Genomic DNA, 27,118 nt, shown 5'->3' on the forward strand with positions numbered 1-27,118 from the left:
TCCTGTCATGGTAATTTTTTGATACAAAAGTTCACTGTATTTTGTTTTTTCCAGAATCCTCCAATGCAGTCATCTTATGAAGCTGAACTGATGCCGTCTGACTGGCTATGTAATATATCTGAAGAAAACAAGAAGGCAGAAGTCAGTCTTGAAGCCATGTTTCAGGTTGCCGCTGAGGTGCGTTCATCATGCAAAGCTGAAAAGGTGGGAGTGGCACCTGTAGAGAGCCAGTGTTCGATCCTGGAGTTTAATGGAAATCGGGCACTGCCTGTTAATAGTTACGCACCTTCTTCAACTGAGGAAAGCCAGCTGGAATGTCTCACTCCTGTAACTTCAGACACGTAATTTCTGGTGGAAGCAGATGGAGCACTGAATTTGTCTTCTGACATTCTTTGTGCTGCCGATACCACTCTGTCTATAGAAACTGCTGCTGCTGCTAAAATACTACAAGAACTTCTGACCACACAGGAAGCAGATGAAAAATGGAGCACAGAACCAGATCACCGCCCAGCTGAGTTCTCCCTCATGTTTTTTCAGGAAGAATTGTTCAGTCCAGAGCAGGTAAGGGGAGGTAAACCAACATCTTTCTTGAGCTAACTATATTTGATAGTAATGCTAGGGTCTGGACCGATAGCTTTTCAATATTCTTGCCAGCTTAAGAACTGAAGGCTTCTTTAATTAAGCTTTTAGTGGACAGTGAAGGATTTGCTTGGTAAAGCAAGATATAAAAAAGAAGACGGAATGAAAAAGTATCCCATGTTTCCCATGTTAATGAGCATGACTTGTGTCAGCCTGTTGGCCGAGTTAGGGTGCTCATTTGCATGGGAGACATGCGTAGTGCAGGTGTATTCGTGGTGATGAAGTGGATGCTTTTTTAGGTTGTAACATACCATCTTTAATCTCCAACAAAGAAGAGTATTTTGAGAATTGCCGCTGGAGGCAGATTTTTGCTTAAATTTAGATAAACGGTTAGATTGTTTCTGATAAATAGTTGTTAAGTTCTGTTTTCTGTGGAAAGTATAGTTTATTGACATTTGACTGGTATAAAGCATCTTCATTGGTTTATACTTTGTGGTGTACAACAAGTTGTAATTGTACTTTGGTCTACCTGTACCTGGTCTTCCCGGTATGTAAAATTGTAAGTCTCATGAGGGGTGAGGGGCATTCTAGATGTTACTCTGTTAAGGCAGCAAATGCGTGCTCTGCTTTTTTTTTTTGTTTTGGTTTGAAAACAAGGTAAGCTCAGGAGATTGACTGCATCTGTTTCTGCTGCATGAGACCTACCTTGCATGTAGGCACTCAATCTCATTTTTGTGTATGCATTGAAGCTACTGTTTTATTGTTCTATCGGTAGCTTGACGCCTTCACTGAAGTTTCTAGATCGGAAATCATCAGCTGGTGCAAACCTCCCATTGTTGCTTTCAGTGTTATAAAGATTAGTCATCTTCCTCTTGGGTATCTTTCTAGAAAGGGATGTGTATTCTGATCAAGCCTCTGCATAGCTCAAGCCTAGACTAGACTGTTCTGCTCAGTACCGTGTAGGGAAGAGCACATCCCTGTGCTAGTGCATGGAGTTGGCAGCACTCCTTAATTGGTGCCCACTCATTATATTAAGTGTTGACCGCACTTTAAATGTTGTCAGTTTTGAGAATTTTTGAACTGCATTTTTAGAATGATAGGTTGTCCCTTGTTGAAGGCCTTTGGAGTCCGTGACCCGAACTTCCTTGTCAAGAACTGGGGGAATTAAGCACACGAACCACGTAGTTGTTTGGGAGGGAGGTTTTGTATATTTGTGAGAATCCTGATGTTGGTCCTGGACTGTAACTGGTTAAATAACTGCCCTCATTTTTTGAGCAATTGAAAAGCAATTCAGGGACTGTTCAGCATTTTGTTTGACAGATTCCCTCTTCCTGTTAGAACCACTCTTCAACTAGTCTCCTCCTCCCAAACTCGGGAGAGGGAAGGTTAACTTAACACCCTACTTGTCCAGAGCCTGGGGTCATGGCAGGTGCAGAACTCTCCAGAGGAGGCTTCTGTGCCTGTACTCCTCACATCAGGCTCCAGCACAGTTTTCTTCCTCATCCCTGAATCTGGAAGCACTCAGGCTTTCAGTGGCTGTTGGTACCATGTGTTTTAGAGCAAGCTTATGACAGAATAGTGGACGTGCACAGAAGACCGCTCTGTTCCTCTCTATACAAGCAGAGGGGGAGCAAATTCCCCCACTGTTCATACAAGAGCATCAGAACAGCTCTGCTGGGTCAGATCAAAGGTTTGTCTTGCCCAGCGTCAGGTCTCAAAACAGCAGCTGTAACCTGATGTGTAGGGAAGAGCAAGAACAAGGAGCGCAAACAGAGCAGGGCATTCCTGCTTACACATTCCAGCTACTTTCAGCCCGAAGACTTGCGATGATAGCGTGTACTTCATCTTGGGTTTCTGCTCTGTGGACTGAAGTCAGCCCTTGAAACTGTCGGTTTTAGCATGCGGGACCTTTTGACCAAGCTGGCACTGTTTTGTTTTCTGTTTCGTTCACAGTATTTCCCAGCATTTAATTACTCCTGTGACCAGCACTGAGCCTTGAACTGTCTCCCTCATAGAAGTAACAGTTTAGTAGAAACCTGCTTTATTCTGCTTTCCGGATTTCCTAAAAGACAGCAAATTAAAGAGCAGCTCTTTACATGAAAAGAGTTAGTACATTCAACAGTTCAGATCCAGCATTGTCCTCTTAGCCTCAGTGAATTTCTGTCCTAGACTTTTACAGGCTTTGGCCTTCAATGGGCATCTCTTATTCCACTCCTACTCCTAAGAAATGTTTTGTTTTATTCTTAAAGTGGAAATAGAACATTTCTGTAATGCTTGATCAAGAGGAATTTGCCTCCGATTTCGTTCAGTCTCCTTGGCAGCATGCCTATGTGAAGGCTGAAACGCTTGCTTTCTTTGGGGAAGGTTAATCCAGCAAACCCCATTCATGCGAGTTGCTAATTTTAGTCCATCATGGTTCCAGCTGGGTATAGGTATAGTCCAGTCAGTGTCTCGTAAGTCGTGTAAGTAGTGAGATGCAGCAGTTTTGGCGTTTTTCAGTAACTGAAGTGAAAAGGCAAAACTTTCATGTCTGTCAGCTTCGGTAGCTTTGCTTGATTCTCTGCCAAACAATGTTTCGGACTCTGAAGTTGCAGAAGTATTAGACCTGAGTGGAGGGTCTGTCCACAGGTGCGGTGAATCCATGGTCAGAAACATGTTCGCTTAAAAGACCAAACAATAAAAAAAAGGGATAGCTTGGGAACCAGACTTGTGTGGGCTAGGCTGATGCTGTTAGGATGAAAATGGTATTATTACCTATTACGTTAGATTACTGAAGAGTTGGTGTGTAAGATTCTATAAACACAGTTGCGGCAAATGAAGAGACGGGATGCAGCTTGATGCAAGCAAATGTCAGTTTACTGTACAGGAGCACGACTTTATATACACTTTCAAAAGCTGCGCGTTTTAAACTAATTGGTTCTTGAAGCTAAGCCTTGCATACTAGGCAATCCCTGATTGGTGGTTAACTACCAGCAATTAACAGCAAGGTGTTACCTTTCCTTGGCGCCATCCTTGGCGCCATCCGTCTCCCACTCCCCTGTGCTCTGCAAACATGCCTCATCACGTTAATTGTTGTCCAGACAAGCCCGAGCACATTCCCCTCAGCTAACTGATTGCCATGCATGGTCCTAGTTTCCAGACCGCTCCTGCATCTCCCCCTTCCTGTTGCACAAAAAGAACCCCTGAAACCGAGCAAAAACAAGGCACAAGTAATAGAACAAATAAAAAACCAACTAAGACATATTATCAATGTCAAAATAACCCAATGTCTTTGTTCCGTACAATTTTACAATTTCCCCTTTTTGTTTTTGAACAGCTAGTACCAGGCTTGCCATGTTCTGCAGGGCCCTTGCAAACATGACTGCAACCAAGGTAATAGCAAACAAACAATACTGCCAATTGAGTGAATGGATGCCAAAAAGGCTGAAATTTTCTCAGATTTTGTTAACATGTTGCTGCAATGGGGTGCCTAAAATCCACGCAGCACATACCATCAAAATCCTCACAGCCATGTCCCTGAACCAACAACAAAAGCAGTGGCAATTTTGACTCACATTCTTAACTGCTTATCAAACAAGGTGATTTAACTCTTTAATGCTTTCCCTGCTGTTACTCTGGATAAGAGAAGAACCGCTGCGACACGTTCCCATCATAGCCTCCTACTACATTAGTATCTACAGCAAGACAATTACCGACATTCAAAGTGTAAACAATATCAGCTTCTTTTGGATTAACATTATACATAGGTGGAAGGGCACACCAAACAAGAACTGGTTCAGTCAAAAAGTTCGAAACATCGCATGCCTTCTCTGAACATACCTCTGGGGTCATTCCCTTCATTCCCTCTTTTTCATGCAAAGAGAGACACTTTACAGAGAAGCCCCTATTTACATCTCTGAGCCCGGACACAAACCGCAGCTGTATGCACCACCAGGCTCAGGGCAGAAACCATTCATGTAGTTACATAACTATATATCTCTACAAGCGTGCAGACACCTATTAAACACTAAATAACCATGTTTAACTTTCCTATTCTCCTTCACAATACCTAGTTATTCTCTCATTATGAATCCTTCATTCCCCTTATCAGTGTCAATGGAATCATTGTCCGAGTTGTCCTGTCCCGTGCTTGGTCCAAACGTATTACCTTTGTTAAGTGGTTTGATCCAGGGTGATAGTGTTCGTTCTAGGCGCTGTAAAAGGTGAAATCTATATTCTGTGTCCTGATTTTGGGTATCTAACATTAATGCAAAACAGTAATCCTCACACAGTTTTTATTTCATTCTGTAGGGTCGGTGTCGGTATCAGTTGTCTGCAGTAAAGGTTCATGGAAAGGTCTTACATTCTTCGCTGGGATCCATCTAGGTCCTTTTTCTGTAGAGACACAAGCATAACCTTTTCCCCATGTAACAAGAGGATATGGTCCCATAATTTTACCTGTTTCTGGATCTCGGACCAATACTGGGGCTTTAACCCGTGCCTCGAAGGAGGCATTTGCAGTGAAATGTCGAACTATCGGTGGGTTGTTATCTATTAAAGAACAATTCAAAAAATTAAAAACATACAATGCTTTCTGTAACCGTTCCTCCGGAATAGCCATTCCCATTCCCCCTTTTTGTTGTTGTAATAAACGCTTTAGAGACTGATGAGACCGTTCAATGAGAGATTGACTGGTGGGGGAATGAGGAATGCCAGTAATATGAGTTATACCCCACAGGGCAAAAAAGTTTTTTATAGTTGTTGAAACATAAGCTGGACCATTATCTGTCTTTATCTTTAATAGGAATACCCAATGTAGCAAAAGCACGCATTAAATGTCTACGAATATCTCGTGCCTTTTCTTCTGTGTGACAAGAGGCAAACAAGGCACCTGAAAATGTATCAATGGAAGAGTGGATATATTTAAGGTTACCAAATTCAGAATAATGTGTGACATCTGTTTGCCATAATTGTAGGCTTTGTAATCCTCTAGGATTAACTCCTGTAGCAATTGATGGGAAAGAATGTTTTTGACAATCAGGACAGACAGCAATAATATTTGATGCTTGTTGAGAAGTAAGGTCAAACTGTCGCTTAAGAGCTCCAGCATTTTGATGGAAAAAAGAGTGACTTAGTTTAGCTTGTGCAATACGGTCTGGCAGTACTTGAACTGGTAACGTCAATAGGTCAGCTCGTCGATTGCCTTCTGCAAGAAAACCAGGTAGTGAGGTATGAGACCTAATATGCATAACAAAATAAGGTGCAGATCCAGAGTCCAAAAGGAAAATAAGTTCCTGTAACAGGGTAAAAAGTTGTGAATGTGAAACATTCCGCAGCACAGAAGCTTCAGCTCATGTAACAATACCTGCAACATAAGCAGAATCAGTAACAAGGTTGAGTGGTACATTCCATTTTCGGAAAACACGAACAACTGCATTCAGTTCTACTATTTGAGGTGAACCGGAGACTGTCTCTATATCCGAATCCCATTGTCTCCGTTGATCATCCCACCATAGAAGAACAGATTTATGTGATTTGCCTGATCCATCTGTAAAGACAGTAAGCGCCTGTAAGGGTTGTTCGCTTCTTCTGGGTTTTAACATCAGACGAAAATCAATGTTAAACAGTTTGTGTGAAGGTGGATGAGAAGTTATTTGGCCTGTATAGTCGGCAAGTGCCATAACAAAGGTGTCTGATTGCTGTTAAAGCCATTTTAAGTATACTGTTGTTATTGGTAGACAAATACAGACAAAATCCTTCCCTGATAAGGTTAACAGGCGTGATCTAGCTTTAACAATCAGAGAGGCAAACATTTCACGTTGTGTCAAAATAGTTTTTGTAGGCTGGTTAGGTAAAAAGATCCATTCAATAATTAACAGGGGGTCTGAGTTCTGAAGGTCCCATTGAAATATCAGGGCATGAGGCTGTCGTACAGGGTTTAAAATAATCAAGTAAAAAGGTAGTTCAAGGGCCCATCGGTGGGCCTGTCGAGAAGCGATAGCTGAGGCAACCTTTTGTAAAGATGTATCTGCTTCAGGGTTAAGATTACGTGGAGAACAAAGATTAGTGTCCCCTTTTAGTAGGTCAAACAAAGGACCCAAGTCTGTATTAGAAATTCCCAATAATGGTCGAACCCAATTTATTGTTCCCAGTAATTTTTGTGCATCATGCAGGTTTCTTACATTGGTATTGATCTGCAATGGTTGAGGAATAATAGTTTGTGCTCTTATTCGCCAGCCCAGATACTTCCAAGGGGGAAACTTTTGGACCTTTTCTGGTGCTATAGAGAGGCCTGCCGAATTCACGGCATCTATGACAAGGGCTACAGCTTTCTCCATGACTTCGTGATGTTGTGCTGCCACTAAAAGGTCATCCATATAATGATACAATAACACAGTAGGCATAGCATTTCGGACAGGACTGAGTATTTTCGCAACATAGCATTGACACATTGTAGGGCTATTTTTCATACCTTGTGGCAGTACAACCCACTGATATCTCTGCAACGGAGCTTGCATGTTGATGCTTGGAATGGAAAAGGCAAATTTTGGGGTATCATCTAGATGCAATGGGATACTGAAAAAACAATCTTTAAGATCTATGACAGTTAGATGCCAGTGTCGAGGGATCATAGTTGGAGACGGGAGCCCGGGTTGGAGGGCTCCCATATCTTCCATAGCATCGTTAATTTTTCTGAGATCATGGAGCAAGCGCCACTTGCCAGTTTGTTTTTTAATAACAAAAACTGGTGAATTCCATGGGCTGGTAGAGGGCACAATGTGTCCTTTGGACAGTTGTTCTGAGACTAAGTTTTGAAGTGCGCGAAGTTTTTCCATAGGAAGGGGCCATTGATCCACCCAAATAGGAACATCAGTCTTCCAGGTTATTTTTAGGGTGTCACGCACTTCAATGGCCCCGTCTAAAAATGTGTGCGGATAGACATTCCCCATTGTGACAATACATCACGTCCCCACAAAACCATAGGGACAGGTAGCACAAAAGGTTTAACAGAAGCCACATGTCCCTCTGGTCCTTGAATTTGAATTAGTTCCAAACTCTGACGACTGTTACCGGTCCCCCCTATCCCAGCCAGTGTCTGAGAGACATTAGTCAGTGGCCATTGCGGAGGCCATTTGGCTTGAGAAATTACTGTGACATCAGCTCCAGTGTCAATGATCCCATTTAGTGCTATTTGTTGGTCATTATGAATAAGGGTACACTGATACATAGGTCGCTGTGGAGAAATAGATTGTACCCACAAAATGTGAGGTAACCCTGTAGATCCAAAACCTCCTCTCCTCTGCGGAGGGTGATCAGAGGTAAGAGAGCCTGCCCCTGCCGGGATCAAAATCAATTGCGCTATTCTACTACCTTGAGGTATCGTACAAGGTGGAAATGGAGTCCATGCCATAATTTTGATTTTGTGCACACTGTCAGAGTCAATAACACCTGGTAAAACAAATAGACCAGACAATGTTGTGGAAGATCTACCAATTAATAGAGCCTGTGTATCAGGGGGTAATGGTCCTTTGACATTTGTTGATAATAAATGAACCGAGGAATCGAGCAACGTTACTGTGTGTGAGGTTGCCAGGTCCAATCCTGCGCTGCCTGAGGTTGCTGGACAGAGACTTGAGGTGTCGGTACTTCTCTCCGAGCTTGTTGAAATGCCAGCTGTGGCATTTGTGTCTGTGCGCGTCGCTGCCGCGCGCTCCGCGGTCGGTTTCCCTGTATCGGTTGTCCCTGGAAATCATACTTAGATCGACATTGATTAGCATAATGACGCCCTTTCCGACATGTCGGACAAACTCCAGGACCAGGAGGTTGTTGTTTATTCCCCGCAGCCCGCGCAAGACAATTTCTCTTTAGATGACCAGGCTTACCACAACCATAGCAATTCCCCACACCCTGCATTGTTGCAAAAGCAGCAGCCATAGCTTCAAACTTATGGTCAACCGTACCGATTCGGTTACATGCTTCCACCATTTCCACCAGAGTGGGGTTTGGGTTGGGAAGAGACTTCAATAGCCTTTTACAATCAGCATTAGCATTTTCAACAGCTAGTTTTGTTAGCAATATATCCCGAGCTTCCTCATTACCTACTTGACGTTCCAAAGCCTGTTTTAGTCTATCAATAAACTGCATATAAGGTTCTCGAGACTCCTGAGTGATGTTAGTAAAAGCTTTGTGTGGCTTTTGTACATCAGGAACCTGGAAAAAAGCCTTTTTTGCCTCTCCCCTAATTGCCTCGAGAGCCGCACGGGGGCAGTGTTGAGCCTGTGTTACCGGATCAGCATGTGCCCCGGTGCCCGTAAGATGCTCTATTGTCAGTGCAGCTAATGCAGCATCATTATGATTGACATACGTGAGCAGGAGTGCTTGCAGTCCTCCTCTCCAATGCGACTCCCACAACGTGTACTGAGTCGGGGTTAGTAACAATTGTGCTAAAGATTTCAAATCATGAGGAGTCATGATATAAGTATCAAACACAGAAGATAACAGGCTTATAAAATAGGGAGAAGAAATACCATGTTCTGTAACTGTGCGGCGCAGTTCTTTAACAACCGAAAAAGAAAGAGCCTCCCATCGTGCTCCCCCTGCTCGACCCTGAGAATACAAGACCGGAGCAACAATAGTTTTAGCCATGTCCAAATCCCCCTCCTTTAAGGCTTGTTTCTTTATTTTTGTCCACTCATCACGTAGATCAGGAGGGTATAAATCAGGTTCTTTTTCACGGTCTATCGGTCCTGGGTCAAAAGGATCTTCTTCTGGCGGATACCCCACTGCATTGACACCCAGGGGTCTAGAGCACTGTGACTTAGAGGCTGATGAGGAAAGAGCTATAGGAGCTTGCGATTCCTCCTCCTCTCCTTCCTCTGCTTTCATAGTCTCAAAAATAACTCTCCATGAAGAAAGCAGACGGTGGGACTCAATATTGCCTTTTGTCGCAGAATCCCATAATTTCACCCCCGTGTCGTCCCAAAGTTCCCGCGTAAAAATTGTAGATGCAGTCACTGCGGGCATATTTACTTGCACCCACTTGAGCGTTGCTTTAAGGTCTTGTCCAGAGATATTTTTCTTATGTTTATTAAGAAGACCTTTCATAAGCTCATAAACGTCTCCTTCTGGGGACGAAGCCTGATTCCCCATTACGGATTTCCCACAGCTCACCTCTCACCTCCGGAGGGATTTCTGGCCGGCTCCTGCTTCCTTTCAGCAGATCATTCAAAGTTCTGTGGGATTCGCTGCAAGTCGCTCAGATAGGCGATTCAAAAGCCCTTCACGTTAGATCCTTAAACGGATCACATCGGGGTCACCAATTTGCGGCAAATGAAGAGACGGGGCGCAGCTTGATGCAAGCAAATGTCGGTTTATTGTACAGGAGCACGACTTTATATACACTTTCAAAAGCTGCGCGTTTTAAACTAATTGGTCCTTGAAGCTAAGCCTTGCATACTAGGCAATCCCTGATTGGTGGTTAACTACCAGCAATTAACAGCAAGGTGTTACCTTTCCTTGGCGCCATCCTTGGCGCCATCCGTCTCCCACTCCCCTGTGCTCTGCAAACGTGCCTCATCATGTTAATTGTTGTCCAGACAAGCCCGAGCACATTCCCCTCAGCTAACTGATTGCCATGCATGGTCCTAGTTTCCAGCCCGCTCCTGCACACAGTGATAAAAAGAAATCTGAAAGGGGTGCTGTGCAGTATGACTGCTCTTCAGTTTCCACACACGCAGCTGTAAGGGTTAAAATTGGACACAGCATTGGAAGTACAGGTTCACCAGTGAGGGGGAATGAAATTTCCTCAGTTTGCTGGCCACGCTTGTCCTGGTGATATGGAGAAATAGTGTGAAATGGGGACAATGGACATCGATTGTGATTGTATGTGTCTGCTCGAGGAATGTGGGTATGGTGACTAGTCATGGGTGTGGTGTCTGGTCACATAGGCACACAGCTCTGAGGAGACAACTACAGTTTTGAGGAGACGCCTGCCCCTCTTCCTCTAACAAAGGGGAGACGGGGAGACGCCTGCCCTTCTTTCTCTAACAAAGGGGCTATTTAAAAGAGAATGAGAAAAGGATGAGAGACATTCAAATGCTATCTAGAGGGAGGGAGTGCTAAGTCTCCTTGCTGGAGAAGATCGGATGGTCACAAGGACATGAATCACCTGAAGAAGATTGGATGGTCACAAGGACATGAATCACCTGAAGAAGATTGGATGGTCACAAGAACATGAATCACCTACAAACCTGCAAGACCACCACATTCCAGAAAACGGACTGGTAAGCTAATTAACATACGAAGCGGGGTTTAGGTAACGAATATGTATAGGTGTTAATTGACTATTCATTTGTTTCATTGTATAAATGTCAGATGGTTCGTCACTTCGGGCACGCACGCTTATGGAGGAGCAATCCTCCGTGCATCTGCGCGCAATAACCATACCTACTTTATAACTTTCGAGTTAGAGAGTCTAATTCCGCACGTCAGTTTTGGCGAGCCAGGCAGGAGGATTTCTGCTCGGCTGAGGGACCAGCTGCGGAGCAGACGCTCCTAGGCGCGCCCCGGGAGATTTCCTCGGAGGAGCCTCCTCTTCTCAGCTGTTCACCCGGGAGCAGAAGAGAAACCCCTGGATCCACGGATAAAGCGGTATGTTTAGTAACGGGGCGGCTGGTGAGACGCACGGAGACTTCCGGCGCGCAGCGTAGTCCCCAGGAGGAAAGGTACCTTGGGAGGGGGTTTGCTGACTGAGGGGTGGCCGCTAGCGATCTTGAGGGCAGATCGAGCAAACCCGAGGTTACTGCCATTCCTAAAAGCCCGGAGGCCTCGTGACGGAAAGCGGGGGGTGGGACGGAATAAGGCGGAATCTCACAGGAACAAGAGGGACCTCACAGCAAAAGTAAAAGGGAAACTTTTGCGTAGGAAAAAGAGGAAGCTAAAAACTTCCTTTAGGTTGTCTTAAGAATTGGGGAATTCCTAGAATGTAACAACTGAAATAGCGCTCTGTGTCTTGTTTGTTCTATGTGTTGTCTTGTTACATGTTCAAAAATCGGAGTTATGAAATGTATGTTGAAAAATAATAATATTCTGGTAATTCGTGGCAAATAGCGGAAAACTTAACACTCTGCTTAAGACCAGGAAAAATTGGTTTTTGTTTGTTGTTTGGTTTTTGGCAATTGTTCATTGAAATGCATACTTTGTGAACTGTTAGTGTTCCTAAAAGTTGTACGTAAGTGCACGGTACCGTATAACACACTGCTTGTGTGACTGCGGGCTGCCCGGAGAGTGTGAATGGTGTGATTGAGATGCGCATTTTGATTTTCCGTGTATAGCTTAATTATTTTGACTGAGTGTGAGTGCAAGAGTGCTTGAGACACACGTTTGAGTGCAATACGAGTAAGAAGCTCTATCCGTGTTTCCGACCTTGGGTGGCTACGGCGGCCGGAGAAAAACAAAGTAAATAAAATTGCAAAATGGGAAATGGAAGGAGTAAGCCCTGTGAAAAATCGCCCTTGGGTTGTATATTAAAACATTGGAGCGATATCGTAGGACATGGTGGTACCGAAAATAGAAGGAAATTGGTTAAATATTGTAATCAGTGGTGGCCTTTGTATAAATTGGAGAGTGATGCGAAATGGCCTCAGGAGGGAGGAACAATAGATTATAACACTCTCCTGCAATTAATGTTGTGTCTGAGAAGAGAAGGAAAATGGGACGAAGTATCGTATGCAGACATGTTCTTCGTCCTCCAGGACAAACCTGAATGGCAAAAGGACTGTGGATTAGTACCCCCTCGGGATCCTATGGTACTAGCACTAGAAAGTGTGCGGGATTAACATCACCTGATCTTTGATTGTGGCTCTAGAAAAGGATAGGAAAAACCTGAGACCTAAACTAGAAAGATGTTCTTGTTGAAATTTTTGTGTTAAAAAGCTCAGGTTGCGGTTCCTTCTGTGGAGCAACCAGAATGAAACACGTTGTAAGATATAAAAACTTGTACTGATGTATGTAAAACCTGAGGCGTGTGTGTGTGTGTGGAGAATCAAAGACCTTGTGAAAGTGTTGGGGTGAGTTTGTACAAACCCCTGTACCCCCTCGAAGGTGCGACTGAATCATGCTGGGATGCATGGCAGGATGTTTTCTGTTTGCCTGCAAAGGCATGATATGTAATAACAGCCTTAAAGCAACAAGTAGCAGATTTGCACTCAGGGTAAGAAAGAGTTAAAACAGAAGTGCTGCTGCAGAGGCAGGCTTGTGTAACCTGCAGAGCAGGAAGAGCATCTCCTGCCCCGAACCCTTCTGCTGGTAAGGAGGAGTGGTTGCTATTGCTGACAATTGAGCAGAAGGACCTGACAATGTCACCCCAATTGCTGCAGCATTTGCAGTACAACAGGACCGGTAACGGCCCCTTTTAGGGCAGGGAATGGGTATGAGGTGGAATTTTAGTGAATACAAAACCAACTTATTTGTTAAACTTCAGTAAAAAAAAAAAAAATAAAAAAAAATTGTTACAGTTGTGGGAGCTGCTGGCCACCAGGAAAACATCCTGAAACCTTTAAAGTACAAACTAAAAAACCAAATAAGAATGCCAAATTCACCAAAATCTTTGTTGGGAGGAGATTTATTAGAACATCTAGACGTTTAAAGAAGGGGAAATGAAATTAAAAGTTAAATATGATCAAGTAATTGAAATCTTGAGCTTATCTTTAATTCAGCAGAAAAGAGGAAAAGAGGACCTCCCTGAAGTAAGAGAAATTTTTAACCAGGTGTATCTGAAAATAAATTCCAGGAAAGGTGAAAAACGCTTTACCTGTTACAGTAAAATGATAAGGGGGAGGCTTGCTCAGTTCAGATAAAAACAATATCCCTTGGTCAGCAAGGCTGTGGGGATATAGGCAGAAAAAGTGAAATAAAATACACTCTGTAGTAGTTCTACTAATGTAAATCTGTGTGTTTTGCCATGACAGTGACTTGTTATGGGATGTGCAGATGAAACTGCATTGACAACGAAGTACAAGGAATAAGGTTGGTCAGGTGCCTCCTACCATAGTCAAGGGCAAGACTGGGTTGGCCTCTGTGTTTGCCACCAAGAAGAATCTTGAGCTCCGCTGTTGGCTGCAACCCAGTAGGCGTTGAGCGGTGGGAACATATGCCATGCCAGACCTTGATGTGAGGCATGGCCCACTCTGAGGCACTGATTTGGAAATTGAAAACTGCCTGGCCGACCATGAGGCCAGACGAGTAACAGAGGAGGTAGGAAAGGAGGAATTATCCTTAATACCAGATGATAAAATCCAAACTGAAAGTACAGATCAAGAGCCAAACTATTCTAAAGAAAACTTAAAGGTAATTCAGGACATGAATGATAAAATAAAAATAAATAAGTGGATTTATTTAAGGGATGGTTGTATAGTGGTACCATCCAATTTAATATGGACCACAGCCCTATTATTAATAAGATGCATTGGGGAGCTGATACTTTATATAAAAGTATAAATCAGAAATTGATAGGGTGAAACTTGTATACTGTAATAAAACAGGTGACTCAGCAATGTGAAATGTGTTTACGCAATAATCCCAATACAGCAAATAAAATAAAACTAGGGAACATTAGTAGAGGAAATGTTCCAGGGCAACATTGGCAGATCGATTTCTCGGAACTTCCTAGAAAAGGGGGGTATCGATATTGGTACTAACAGATACCTTTTCAGGTTGGCCAGAAGCCTTCCCGTGCAGAACTGCTAAAGCCCGGGAAGTGACCAAAATACTACTCCAAGAGATAATACCTAGGTTTGGAGTCCCAGCAGTAATGTCCTCGGATAGAGGACCACATTTTGTGTCCAGAATAGTACAACAGATCAGCCACCATCTAGGAACAGATTGGCAATTACATACCCCATACTGACCACAATCGAGTGGCCAGGTGGAAAAGATGAATCATCTAATCAAACAACAGATTGTCAAGTTAGGTCAAGAAACAAATCTAACTTGGCCCCAGTCTTTGCCATTAGCTCTTACACGAATTCGAACTAGACCAAGAGCAAAAGAGGGGCTTAGCCCATTTGAAATTTTATATGGACGACCCTATGGGGTACAAAAGGGGATGTCTTCACAGATTGGTGAAGAAACAATGACTTCCTATATGGTGGCACTAAACAAACAATTAATAAGAATTGAGAAGCATGTGATGGGAACACGCAGTAGGGGTCTGGATGGACCTGTTCACGATATACGACCAGGGGACTATGTATACGTTAAGTGTTTTGCAGATAAAACCCTGGAACCACAGTGGACCGGACCTTTCCAAGTCCTACTCACCACCTACACTGCAGTCAAGGTTGAGGGACAGAATTCTTGGATTCACCATACCCGGATTAAGAAAGCCCCTGCAACTTCGTGGAAAGTAACCCCAGATAAAAAAGAACTGAAACTCAAATTTACTCGGACAAATGGGAACAATGTGGGTGGCAAGTAAGTGAACCTGAGCGGTTGTAGATCCACCGTATGGGAAGGGCACCACAACAAACAATATAGAACAAAAAGTCTGGGACTGAGCCAGTGGCCAGTCTTGCCCAACTTGTTATCGGTAAGCCCCAACTCAAACAAAGATATTTTTGATCAAAACAGATTTTATATGTATATATGAGGAACATTTAGATTCTTAAAATGATCAAGAGTGGGTTTAAACCATTTGTGGTTTTTTGTACCCTCTCTCTTGCCTACAACCAAGAGCCTGATAACTGGCCTTGGAATCATGCTCAGAAAAAACACACTGGAATAATGGGAAAGGTGGACTCAAAGACGAAACTAGCTATGGTGTTTTTTTCTGAAAATGAGGTGTACCAAAGGAATCAATGGGATCGGGAGGATGTACACAAAGTCGACCGAAGTAGGGTGTATAATGAAAAGGATAACACCAAGATTTCAGGAGACACCCTGATTAATGTCAGAAAGGTAGATAAGGAATTTACCCTTCTAAATACAACCATGTGCTTTAATTCACGGGAATGTTGGCACAATTTTATAATATGCCTAGGAAAGGAATCCCCAAGAACAGCTCTGACTTATAAGATCAAAATAACAATCATGCTAACCACTGTTCCTACCACCACCACAGTTACAACAACCCCATTAACGCTTGATCTTAAATTAACTAAACCAAATCCAAAAATTTATACAATTGGACCATATGTAATCAGAAATACAGGTCAGCAACAAATGTTGTTTAACCCAGAATGGTCTCTTAAAAGAATAGAGTTACAAATACAAGTCAATGTTTCTGATGCTAAGCCATCCTGTTCCCCCTTCTTACGAACCTCTTATGAGGGATGGACAACTTGGTTAAGAAAAAGGGGAAATATTTATCGAAACAGAATAATGAGAGATGTAACTGGAATGTTGGGAACAGGACTCGGAGTATTAAATTCCATAGACTCAGAGGTAATAATGAATAAACTAGCCGCCACCATGGCCGATCTATCAAAACTACAACAACCACTAAAATCTTCATTATTGGCATTAGGGGCGCACCAATGGTTGATATCGAAGGTACTCCCCAGGTGGGAACAAATAAACATGGAAGATCATCAACTCATCACTAAGGCATTAGGTGGTTTACAGGACGACGTCGCCCTGGCTCTAAGTTGTATCCAAGCCCAAACGTGGATGCAATCAATAGCTGCATCCATAATAAGAGAAGGAGAGGAAGGCATATTTCCTACGGAAATTCGAAAGATGGTTTGGGACAATGCTACGGAGGTAGAAAGAAAACTCCAGTCATGGTGGAATATGGTGAACTTTACCTACGACCCCAACACACACACCATCACAGCTTTTGTGTTGACCATACATAATGCAGTAATAATTACCATACACCCCATTGTAGCCCTTGGAATTAACCATAATGGGGTGCTCCTATATCCTTTTGAACATAGAACATGGGCCAGAAAGATAGGCGACAAGTGGCAAACAGTAGATTTAGAATCTTGTATTATACGAGAACAGCAGGCCTTCCTCTGTGAAAGCAATACTACAATGGCTCAGGATACTTGTTTAGATACAGATCAGAAAATATGTCATTTCGAGGCCCGACCAAATGCAAACTTGAAAACAGTAATTATATATGCAGGGAAGGGATGTGCGTGTTTGAGAACTAAGTGTAACACAATAACCATAGATGGGGAGGTAAAAGAGACTGCACAATATTCAAATTACTGTATTTGTAATTTTACTACTATCACAGGATGCGATTTTAGTTACTCAGCCCCAGTAGTGTCTCATCAATTCTTAAAATCCAACTTTACCCTATCACAGATGATGATTCCTACCCCCATAGGACTAAATATAAATAGTATAAAAGAACTATTAAAACATGCAGATTTACAACGTATACTGGAAGAAACCAAAGAAAAGGGACACGAAACTCTTCTTATGACCCATCATGATGTAGAGGGGATCAAGAAAGTTTTAAAAAGGTAGAACAGGATGGAAACCATAATTGGTGGAAGACTCTCTTTGGCTGGTCACCTTCTGCAACAGGAATTCTTAACACTCTGGTACACCCCATTGTGATCTTATTGATCAGTTTAGGAATTTCCTTAATATTAACCATTATGTTATATTTGTGGGTTTGGAGAATGTTTAAAAGGGTAACACTTATGTATGATGCTTTATAACATTCGGGAAGACTGCTTAAGTAAAAGAATTTACTTAATTTAATAGAAAAGGGGGGATTGATATGGAGAAATAGTGTGAAATGGGGACAATGGACATCGATTGTGATTGTATGTGTCTGCTCGAGGAATGTGGGTATGGTGACTAGTCATGGGTGCGGTGTCTGGTCACATAGGCACACAGCTCTGAGGAGACAACTACAGTTTTGAGGAGATGCCTGCCCCTCTTCCTCTAACAAAGGGGAGACGGGGAGACGCCTGCCCTTCTTTCTCTAACAAAGGGGCTATTTAAAAGAGAATGAGAAAAGGATGAGAGACATTCAAATGCTATCTAGAGGGAGGGAGTGCTAAGTCTCCTTGCTGGAGAAGATTGGATGGTCACAAGGACATGAATCACCTGAAGAAGACTGGATGGTCACAAGAACATGAATCACCTACAAACCTGCAAGACCACCACATTCCAGAAAACGGACTGGTAAGCTAATTAACATACAAAGCGGGGTTTAGGTAACGAATATGTATAGGCGTTAATTGACTATTCATTTGTTTCATTGTATAAATGTGAGATGGTTCGTCACTTCGGGCACACACGCTTATGGAGGAGCGATCCCCCGTGCATCTGCGCGCAATAACCATACCTACTTTATAACTTTCGAGTTAGAGAGTCTAATTCTGCACGTCACCGGTGTAGCCCAAGGTGTCGTTAGCCTTACTGGGCACTGCAGCATCCCCACGTCCTTTGCAGAACTGCTAGTTAGAGTATCTAGACTACTTTCACCATGTAGGCTAGTAACAGTTTCTTAATAATGGTGATCCCAATATGCATGTTATTTGTTTTTTCTTTATCAAACACTGCAATTTGGTTTCTACATCCCCTGCCTGGTATTGCTTTTCATTATTCTCTTCTTTTTAAATAATGAAGTTTCTAGAGCAGTTGTCCGGTGGAATACCCAGTTTAGAATGCTTACCTGAGAAATCTTCCCTTCTCTCACTACTTGATGAAGGCTGATCACTAATTTTTCTAGAACTTGCTATTATGTAGATGCCACCAGGAATAGAGAAGTCATCATCACTCGTGAGACTTGGATTCTAGCTGGTGAAGGTAGTGACCTACAGCCTGCCTTCCTTCTTTGTTTTTGTGCCTGGGAAGGAGTTGTGGTTCAGACATTAGACAAAAGGCACTGCTAGCCACGTGTTTTTCACGTGGCCTTGTTAACAGTACTAAAGCAATACATCCAGACAGCACATTTCAAAGAGGAAAAAACGAGTCAAATGGGTATCCAGCAAGTGCAGGAGGTGTGTGGGAGGGAGCTAGTTCTCCCTGGAGTACTCCATTACTGTATTTGCACAGGCCTTTTTGAATGTTATTATACAACTTTGTCAAGCAATGTATGTGTGTTTCTATTGATACGTATACACATAGCCTGTTATATACTCAACATGGAGTAATGACAGACTCAAGGTGGTGAACGTGATTTTTGGAAAGGCTATCTTATTACCAAGTGTGACCTCTTGTCTTCTGTAAACTCACACCTAATGCTTTTCTAAAGCTTTTTTTCCCTTTAATAGAAGGAAACATTGCAGGGTCTGAGCAGTCATTCATCTTTAGGTTATTGATGGATAAGATATTTGCAGAAGAGATGACTATTCTAGAACAGGTGATACTGTGAAAATTTTTCTGTCTAAAGGTAGGTTCCAGGTGCTTAACTTTGGGCCTGTACTGCCTCAGTGAAATAGAAACAGAACTTGGTTGTTCGGGCCTTTTTTTTTTTTTTTTTTTTTAAGCTACAGGTTTTTGCCACATGATCATGGAAATGTACCAGTTTGCCAAATGGTTGCCTGCAAAATACATGTAGAGCAAAATACATGTAGAGCAGCAGCAGAGGGCTCTAAAAAGCAAGCAACACATTATAACTTAATGTCTTAACGACTGGATGGGGTGGGGTGAGATTCCCAACCAGAAATGTGTGGTTCACGTGTGGTTCTGCATCACACAGCTCTGTCAAGTTGTTTGAGCTAGATCTGTCGTTATTATTACACGTGCTGGTAAGAATGAGTGCACCTGTATTTCTTCTGGCTTATTTCTTCTAGCTAGTTTAATAACTGAGGGAAAAGTTCAGACTGTGGGGACATGTACCCTATCTTTGTGTATTCTAGTTTTCTGATCTCATATTTTGCTTGATATGATGTTTTGTAAGAGGTTGTTTCAATTTAGCAACCTTAATTCTGAGTTAAAAACACTTACTAAGTCAACTGTCTAGGCAGTGTTCACCACCTGTTAGATGCCCTTTTGGAGTGGAGAAGAATAGCTTTTATTTTGTTTTATTGGTTTTATATTAGTTTTATTATAAGATAACATTGAGTGATCTTTGGTTTTATTTCTTTTGTTGTTGTGTTGTGTTTTTTTAAGGAGAATACTAGTGTTAAAAGTGAATCCAGGACATCGGAGACAGAAGAGAGACAATTCACTTCAGGAGCTGAGCCTGTGAACGAATCTGTAGAACAGACAGATTAATCTGTAAAATCTTTCTCCCGGAAAAGACGCAGTTCAGACACAGGCAACTCTCTCGGTAAGAAAGATTCTACGTTTTCTCAGAGATTACGGTGACAGCTACTCTGAAACTAACTATTACAGAAAGGGGAGAGTAGAAGAATTTACTTGTTGTCTGCCGTGTAAGTACCTCATTGTTCCTTCGTTAAAATATTAAACTTGTACAACCTCTTAGTGTACTTACCAACACGCTTCAACAGAGACACTTATGCTAATTACTCTGATGTGGGCAAGGGTATAAATTATGTAAGTAAATAAAACTTGAAGTTCTGGGAGTTGTGCCAGAAACCTGGATGTCACAATATTGAGATTAAGTCCATAGATGTGTTCGCTGGAGAGCGACAGTGCTGTGAAGGAAACACTGAGTAATGAGGTAACTATGGAAGTTCCAGGGGCAAAAACCACCAAACTGATGAAGCTACTGTAGAAGTCTGAACTCTTTGTCTCAGATCACTGAATACATTGTACCAGTCTGATAGTGTCCTGAAGCACATGAGAAAAACAAGCCGCAGAGTATCTGAGGCTAAAAACTTCACAAATCTAGTAACTGAAGGGAAAACCTAAATGTCCACAGATTAGAGAGACATAAGAGGACACAAAAAGTACTTGGGATCCATTCTAGAGGGGAATTTGGTTCAGCCTGCAAGTCTCTAAGAAGCTGTTTCCCTCACAGCTGTTCATCAAAGAGCCGATGGTAGAGCTTGAAGAGCTGTTGCTCACTTCAAAGGGTAGTTTCTAGATTCCAGATCATGATGCTAGTTAATAGTTCAGCTCATAATGCCCATCAGTTTCAAACATTTAAGTAAGGAATAAAGTCTTTCTGTCAGGAAGCTGAGAAAAAAGGTGGGAAGCCACCTTGAAAAAAGACAAGCTTTTGTTTAAAACACATGATCGAGAGTTCTTGTTCAATTACTTCCTGGTATCACAGATAACTAGCAAACTTCTCATCTTTCATATCTGAAGCAAAACATCTGCTTAACGTGCCAGTTGTAAAGTTATGTACAGGAACATGTTGGAAAGCATTCCCATGGGATTGTTCCACAGGGATGAAACACTGTTATGCTAACGCTAATTAGCAACAATTGGCATAGTCTACTCTCTGGGAAATGTGACGGTCATCCAGGTCTGCATTTCCACTGTTGTACCTTTGAGGCTTGGTGTGCGTGTTAAGGGTAGAGATAGACAGCACACCTGAGCCAAATGTGATCAGGCTCAAGCTAGCCCAAAATCAGTTGGGTGCATGATAGAAGCCTCAAAGCTGGCATAGCCTGTCAGCTGCACGTCAGCTGTAAGCCTGAAGCAGGCAGGCTCAAGTGCAAGCTGACTTCTGCTGCTCTGACTACACCTTTGTCTGTCAGTACCTCCTGTCCTCTGTGAGACTTTGGAAACAACTTCTTTTTTAATCTCTCTGTGCTGAAATGCATCACGATGATTTCCAGGTGTTTCTTGGCAACTTACCCTCCGAGTGTGATGGAGTCCTCTCTGTTTTCCTTTGGGCACTCCTTTGCAAGTTTTCTGAGCCTGCACTTTGATACATACACCCTGCTGTGAAAAAGGCTCTTCTTCCATCTATTTCAGTAGGCTGTTTTTTTCTATGTTAACTTTCTTTGTTACTGTCACTTTTCTTTAACATCACTTTTCTTTGTTACGCGGTGACACCAAGTTCTAGATACCACACAGCGAGAGCCAATATAATGTGGTACATTTCAGTGACTGGGAGCAGCTCTGAGCCCAACCCAAGGTGTTAATCTGTAAAAACGCACCAAGAATCAAACCCCCGCCTTTGTGGAGAAGGCATTGCTTCCCTCCAAAGAGCTGGACTGGACTTCTTTGCATTTCACAGCTGTTCTGTAGCAAGAAAAGACGAGCGTCCTTTCACTAAAACACCGTCCCCAGGGTTTCCCTCCATAGCTGCCAGCCCATCTCTGCAGCACCGTAAATCACTGAGATAGGTTATCTGCTGCCTTCAAATGGAAAACCAATGTATTTAACCAGCCTTCTCAGCTAAATTCTAGTTTACCAGTTTTAAGAAGATTCTGCCCAGCAGAATCAAGATGAAAGGTGTCTCTAGTTCATTGTCCTGTCTCCAACAGTGTCTTCGGCATTTCTGTACCATTAAGCAGAAAAGGCCTCAGTAACCTTCAATTGATTTTTAGAGTCCCTTTTTGAAGCTGTGCAAACATTTAGCATCCACTGTGGTTTTTGTAAGTTAACGTCATTAATGCAGATTAACTACACAGTGGGTGAAGAAGCCTCCTCTTCAACTACTTCTGAGTCCTCCCGGGAGCCAGAGTCTGCTACAAAGGGTGCAGAACTTAACTCGGCGCTAAGATACATCATTGCAAATGATTACGGGCTGTGTCGTCTGTTCACTTCCCACTCTTTTTCTTGAGAGGCGATGGGTATGGTGCTCTAGCTCCTGCCGTGTTTATCACACAGAGGTGCAAGGAATAGTTCACCTTTCAGGGACTGCTCTTTTTCAGCCCCAAGCTCGCTCTTAGGACATAGATTTGAAGGTGCTGATGATGCATCTGCTTTTCCCACTACTTTCTAGCTCAGCTTGTCTGTTAAAATGGGAGTTTTGAAATAAATCTGTCCGCTTTTGTTGGCAGCACACACACTTGCAACAGGAGTCCTTTTGGACTTCACAAAGGATTGAGAGGAACTCTGTAAATACTTTGAGTCTCCTTCCCCATCTCCTCTGCATTGTGCTCCACAGGTACACTCAGCTAGTGAGCACAGCTGTACTGGACCTAATATCTGTGGCTTGTGCTTCCTCTTCTAAAAGAGCACGGGAGAAGGACCACATTCTGATGGGAGGAATTTTTGTTTGCAGCCCGTCTTTCTGGAAATAGGCATCTCAGAATGGAGCAGGGGGAATTTGTTACTTCTGGATTGAAGCATTTAAGCTGATGCTGAGACATTAAGGAAAAAAACTTTCTTTCTCGATGGCTGACCATATCTTTTCTGTGAGTCGTCTAGTCCTGCAAATAATCTGATGACTGTCTCTGACTTTTTTTCTTTTTTATGCTGCAAGGTGCCCTAGACATTTGCCACCCACTCCCATGCCACTGCAGTTGTGTCACTGTGTGTTCTCTCTCATTCCCTCCAAGGTAAATAGATTTCTAGGTGCAATTGCTAAGGGCAAATCTTCGCTCAGGCAAGGTCTCCCATGCTATCATCTGTTCCCTTGAACTGTTTCCTGCACCTTCCAGCCAAACATATTGTTAATGTTCATTTAGTTTTCCTATCCGGTCACAGTGAGATCTCTTCCTACAAAGGGGTTAAGAGTTAATGTGCGGACAGGCCTGGCCCTGAACTCTCGAACATCTGTGTGAAGCCCGAAGCGAAGTTGCTCTCGGGAGTCCGAGCGGCAGCTGCTTGCTCCAGCTCAGTTGCCATTACCTTGACGTCATTATATATTCATTGAAGGCATTTCAAATTGCCTGTCCTGGCAGTCTGCTCTTTGGGATGAGTGGGTGTCATACCCTGTGTCTTAACTTGCCATAATTTAGAGGTGCATTGTTACAAGCCCCCTCATTTCTCCATCCCTATGCGTTTTCAAGATGTGTTCCCAACAGAGTCTGCTTTGGCAGGAGGCAGATGTCAGAAAGTGCAAAAGTGGTGCCTATTGGGCAGTACAGAGAACGAACAGAGGCTGGAAGGTGTGAATGTGTTTGTTTAGAGGTTAAATTTCTTGTGGGTGATGTTTGCAGTGGTAGCGCTGTTGTGACTTTATTGGGGTACTTGTTCGCTTTCTTGACCTGCAAGATCTGGCCATACGTGGGAAGTATCTCTGTTTTGCTGTGGATCGAGGTAACTGTCAAAAAAGGAGCCTCTTGTCTGTCCTCTCTGTGACGCCACAGATTTTTTCTGGGATCCTGGCGCTGGCTGTGGTGTGCTTTGAGGCAATTGTGCCTTTTCTGGGTAAACAAAGGGATATGGCACAAGCGGGTCAGGCCTTTCTCTAGATACTGCCAGGGGCTTATAGTAATTCATGTTTGGCTTTTGGTATCCATGGTGGCAAAGGCATTTCTAAATAATACATACTGAAGAATGGGAGCACTTTTCTTATAATCTGCTTTGGGTTTTTATATTTAAATTTTTGAAAAATTGGAAGAATTCCTATTTCTTTAAACAGTAGGCCTCAGGTGATCAGGTTATAGTCTGACATTGAAAGCATATTTTATAGTACCTGATAGAAATGCAATTGCTCTGTATGCTGCCAAGGGAAACATATCCAAGCACTGATACGTACTCAGTATTCCCTTTTCTTCCTAGATCTCCGTCTGCCGGTGGATGTACCTCCGAAGCGGGGGTGCTTTCTGGAGGACAAAATAAGAGAGTGAGAAGTGGGTGACGAATGTGCAGCAGCTGCCAGCTGGATTCCCCTGTCAGACTCCAGCAGCAGTGGAGCTTTGCCCACAACAGCCACTTTGGATCATTTCAGCTGTGTTCAAAAAAAAAAAAAAAAAAAAAAAAAATCAAACCAAAAAACCCCCAACAAAACACCAAAGACCACACACAAAAAAGCCCAAAACAAAACAGCAAAAACCCAACAAAAAAACCAGCCCCACACCACTCTTATTTTTTGCTTTCTTTTTAACTTGGTAGGGTATTGTTTAGTAGGCCTCTTTCATTACATTTTCTACCTGTCAAGTTATAAAGCACCTAGTGGTCAGAGTAATTAATATGAAGTAATTCCTTAGCTGTTTGTATTCTTTAGATTTGGAAAGTCTGAACTTTACAGGAACCCTTAAACACTTTCTGGAGACATCCTTACTGGAAAGCAAATGGGTTTTAGTGCTCTGTTAGGAATCTGTTTCACTTATTTATTTATCTATTTAACGTTGTTGGGAGCTACAGTATGCTCAGCATAGGTGGTGGTTGGTGCTCTTGCTGCCTTTGTTTGCAGTCATACCGTGGCCCTTTACTGGGGATCGTGCATGAAACAAAAGCATTGGAAAGTCGCCAGATTCTGGGTCTGAATGGGTCAGAGATTTCAGGAGAGCAGCTAAAGGAAAGATGAGCTAATTTTCTAAGTGATTAACCAGGAAACCTTCTTCCTTCCTGAACCAGCTCTCTGTTTCACCAGCAAGTGTATGTAGTGTATGTATGTCACAGCTGCTGATCTTTTACGTTCCTGGGGAATTCTTCTGGTTTAATAATTTCCTTTTGATGCTAATGGTATCTGTAATGATAAGTTATTTATTATTCTAGTACTCTGTTCTAATTATGTCTTGAAAATATTTTTTAAACTTTTAGAGGAAGATTGTACTTATGTTGATAGCAGATCTTAAGTTTTTAATAGCTATACATTCGTGTTCATGTTAAAATACTGTTTGAAGGATAAAGGGGGCACATCCTCTACTTGTGGTGGTCAGGAGATCCATGTGGAAGAGCACCTAAACCATCCATGTAATGGCTTCATGCGTGTTCATACGAGCCAGCCCTGAGCAAAACGCACGAGAAGGGAGCAGAGAAGCTGTCAGGACCGCCTCGGCTTGTGTAGCTCCCAGCTGTGGCCGGGATGTGCTAAGGGAGCACCAGGCAGTAAGATGAACTGAGGCGAAACCTTTCCTTACAGCTTCTGTAATAAGATCTTTCTTAACCAGTAGTAACTTCTGTAATACGGTGGTTTGTAACAAGATATTTTTAAAAAAGTAGTAACTTTTGTAATAAAGATGTTTTGTAATAAGGTATTTTAAATAAGTAGCACCTTCTGTAATAAAGATGTTTTTACCGATAGTCTTGTTACCGGGAGCAGGGTGGGATGTGGTTTCCCGTGTGTGCCCTGTTGTACCCCTGCCCAGGCAGGGTCGGCCTCAGGTGATCAGGTTCTAGTCTGCCGTTGGAAGCGTATTTTGTAGTGCCCGATAGAAATGCAGTTGCTCTGTATGCTGCCGAGGGAAACATACCCGAGCCCTCCTGTGTACTCAGTGTTGCCTTTTCTTCCTAGATCTCCGTCTGCTGGTGGTGGACACGCCTTGGAAGCAGGGGTGCTTTCTGGCAGTGACAGATGTGCAGCAGCTGCCAGCTGGCTTCCCTTTTCAGACGTGTAGCGGTGTTGCAATAAATGGAGCTTTGGCACAGCAACGGGTGTCGCATCGGTGTTCTCTCCGTGTTCTCGATGACCAAGGGTGAGCGTGTCACAGCTGGAAGAAACAGCTGCTTCCTGTTCCAGCGGTTCTCGCTGACACGTGTATCACCCAGCGGCCGCTGCCCGGCGGAGCAGTTCCCAAGCCGGCGGCCCGCTCTTCCTTTGTGCCATGTCCCAGTTCCTGCGGGGCGGCTGCAGGGGCGAGCCTGGCTGCGCGGCAACGAGCCGCCCCGGCCCCTGGCCCTTCTCTGGGAGCCGCGGCGGCGGCTCCCAGCGCTGCGCCGGCCCGTGCGCGCTTTCTGCGCAGCTGCGGAGGCTTTGCGGGGTTTGCGCCCGCGGCAGCGAGGGGGGGCGCCCCGCGGGGGGGCGGTGTGCGGGGCTCGCGCTGCTGCAGACACTTCGCTCCGCTCGGCTCCGCCGCGCTGCCTGCGGCGGTGCTGCCCTTGATGCTGCTGGGGGCTCTGGGCTCCGCTCGCACCTGCCTGCCTGCTGCCTGCACGCCGCAGGGACTGCCTGCTGGCTTTTAACCCTTTGTTATTAGAAATGCCCACTGGGGGGGGGGAGGGGGGGAGTTAAAGACAGCAACCAGACATCACCAGACCCACGCAGTTTTCTTAAGCTGCAGGAAATAACTTTGGCCCAGGATTTACAGCCCAGTTTCCACCCGCCCCGGCCCTGGGCTTCCTGGGCTGCAAGCACACGTTGCTGGGCCAAGTTGAGCTTCTCATCCACCAACACCCCACAGTCCTTCTCCTCAGGGCTGCTCTCCATCCATTCTCTGCCCAGCCTGTGCTTGTGCTTGGTATTGCCCCAGCCCACATGCAGAACCTTGCACTTGGTGCTTCTTTCCTACTTTCCGTTAGATCTAAAGATGTGGGTGACTTCCCTTCTACGGAACATGCAGCAAGAGCACTATGTCAAATCAAGGTTCTCTCTCTTTGAGTTTCAGATTTTTTTCACAGATTGGTACTTGCGTAATGGCTGCTTAGGAAAGAAATCTTTGCCCAGAGGAGCCTGCTGCGTGGCCCAGCTCTCAACGAGGTGTTCAGGCCTGGACATAACTTGTAATACCAAAGTGCAAACCAGTTCTGTTTTGATGGAGTTCTGAGAGTTCTGACACCGTTTAGGTAACAGCATGAAATGTTGGCATGTGGCTGAACTTTGTTGATTCAATAGCTGGTAAATATTCCCTGGTCAGCCTTCCAAAAGTAATCTGTCCAGGGGGATGCAGGAGGC

At 43.6% G+C, this 27,118-nt stretch overlaps 1 protein-coding gene across 1 annotated transcript in view; it reads left to right on the forward strand.

Annotated features, from left to right (window-relative positions):
- LOC130152373 (heat shock factor protein 5-like) overlaps positions 1–25,878 on the forward strand; it is a 38,011-nt gene extending 12,133 nt beyond the window's left edge. The window contains 3 exon segments of the mRNA XM_056345853.1: positions 55–561; positions 19,642–19,801; positions 24,064–25,878. Of these exon segments, the coding sequence (XP_056201828.1) occupies positions 55–561; positions 19,642–19,746 (612 nt within the window). The 3' untranslated portion in view covers positions 19,747–19,801; positions 24,064–25,878.
- Positions 25,879–27,118: the final 1,240 nt, after the last annotated feature.

This window comes from Falco biarmicus, chromosome 7, assembly GCF_023638135.1.
Source record: "Falco biarmicus isolate bFalBia1 chromosome 7, bFalBia1.pri, whole genome shotgun sequence".
In the NCBI taxonomy this organism is placed as follows: domain Eukaryota; kingdom Metazoa; phylum Chordata; class Aves; order Falconiformes; family Falconidae; genus Falco; species Falco biarmicus.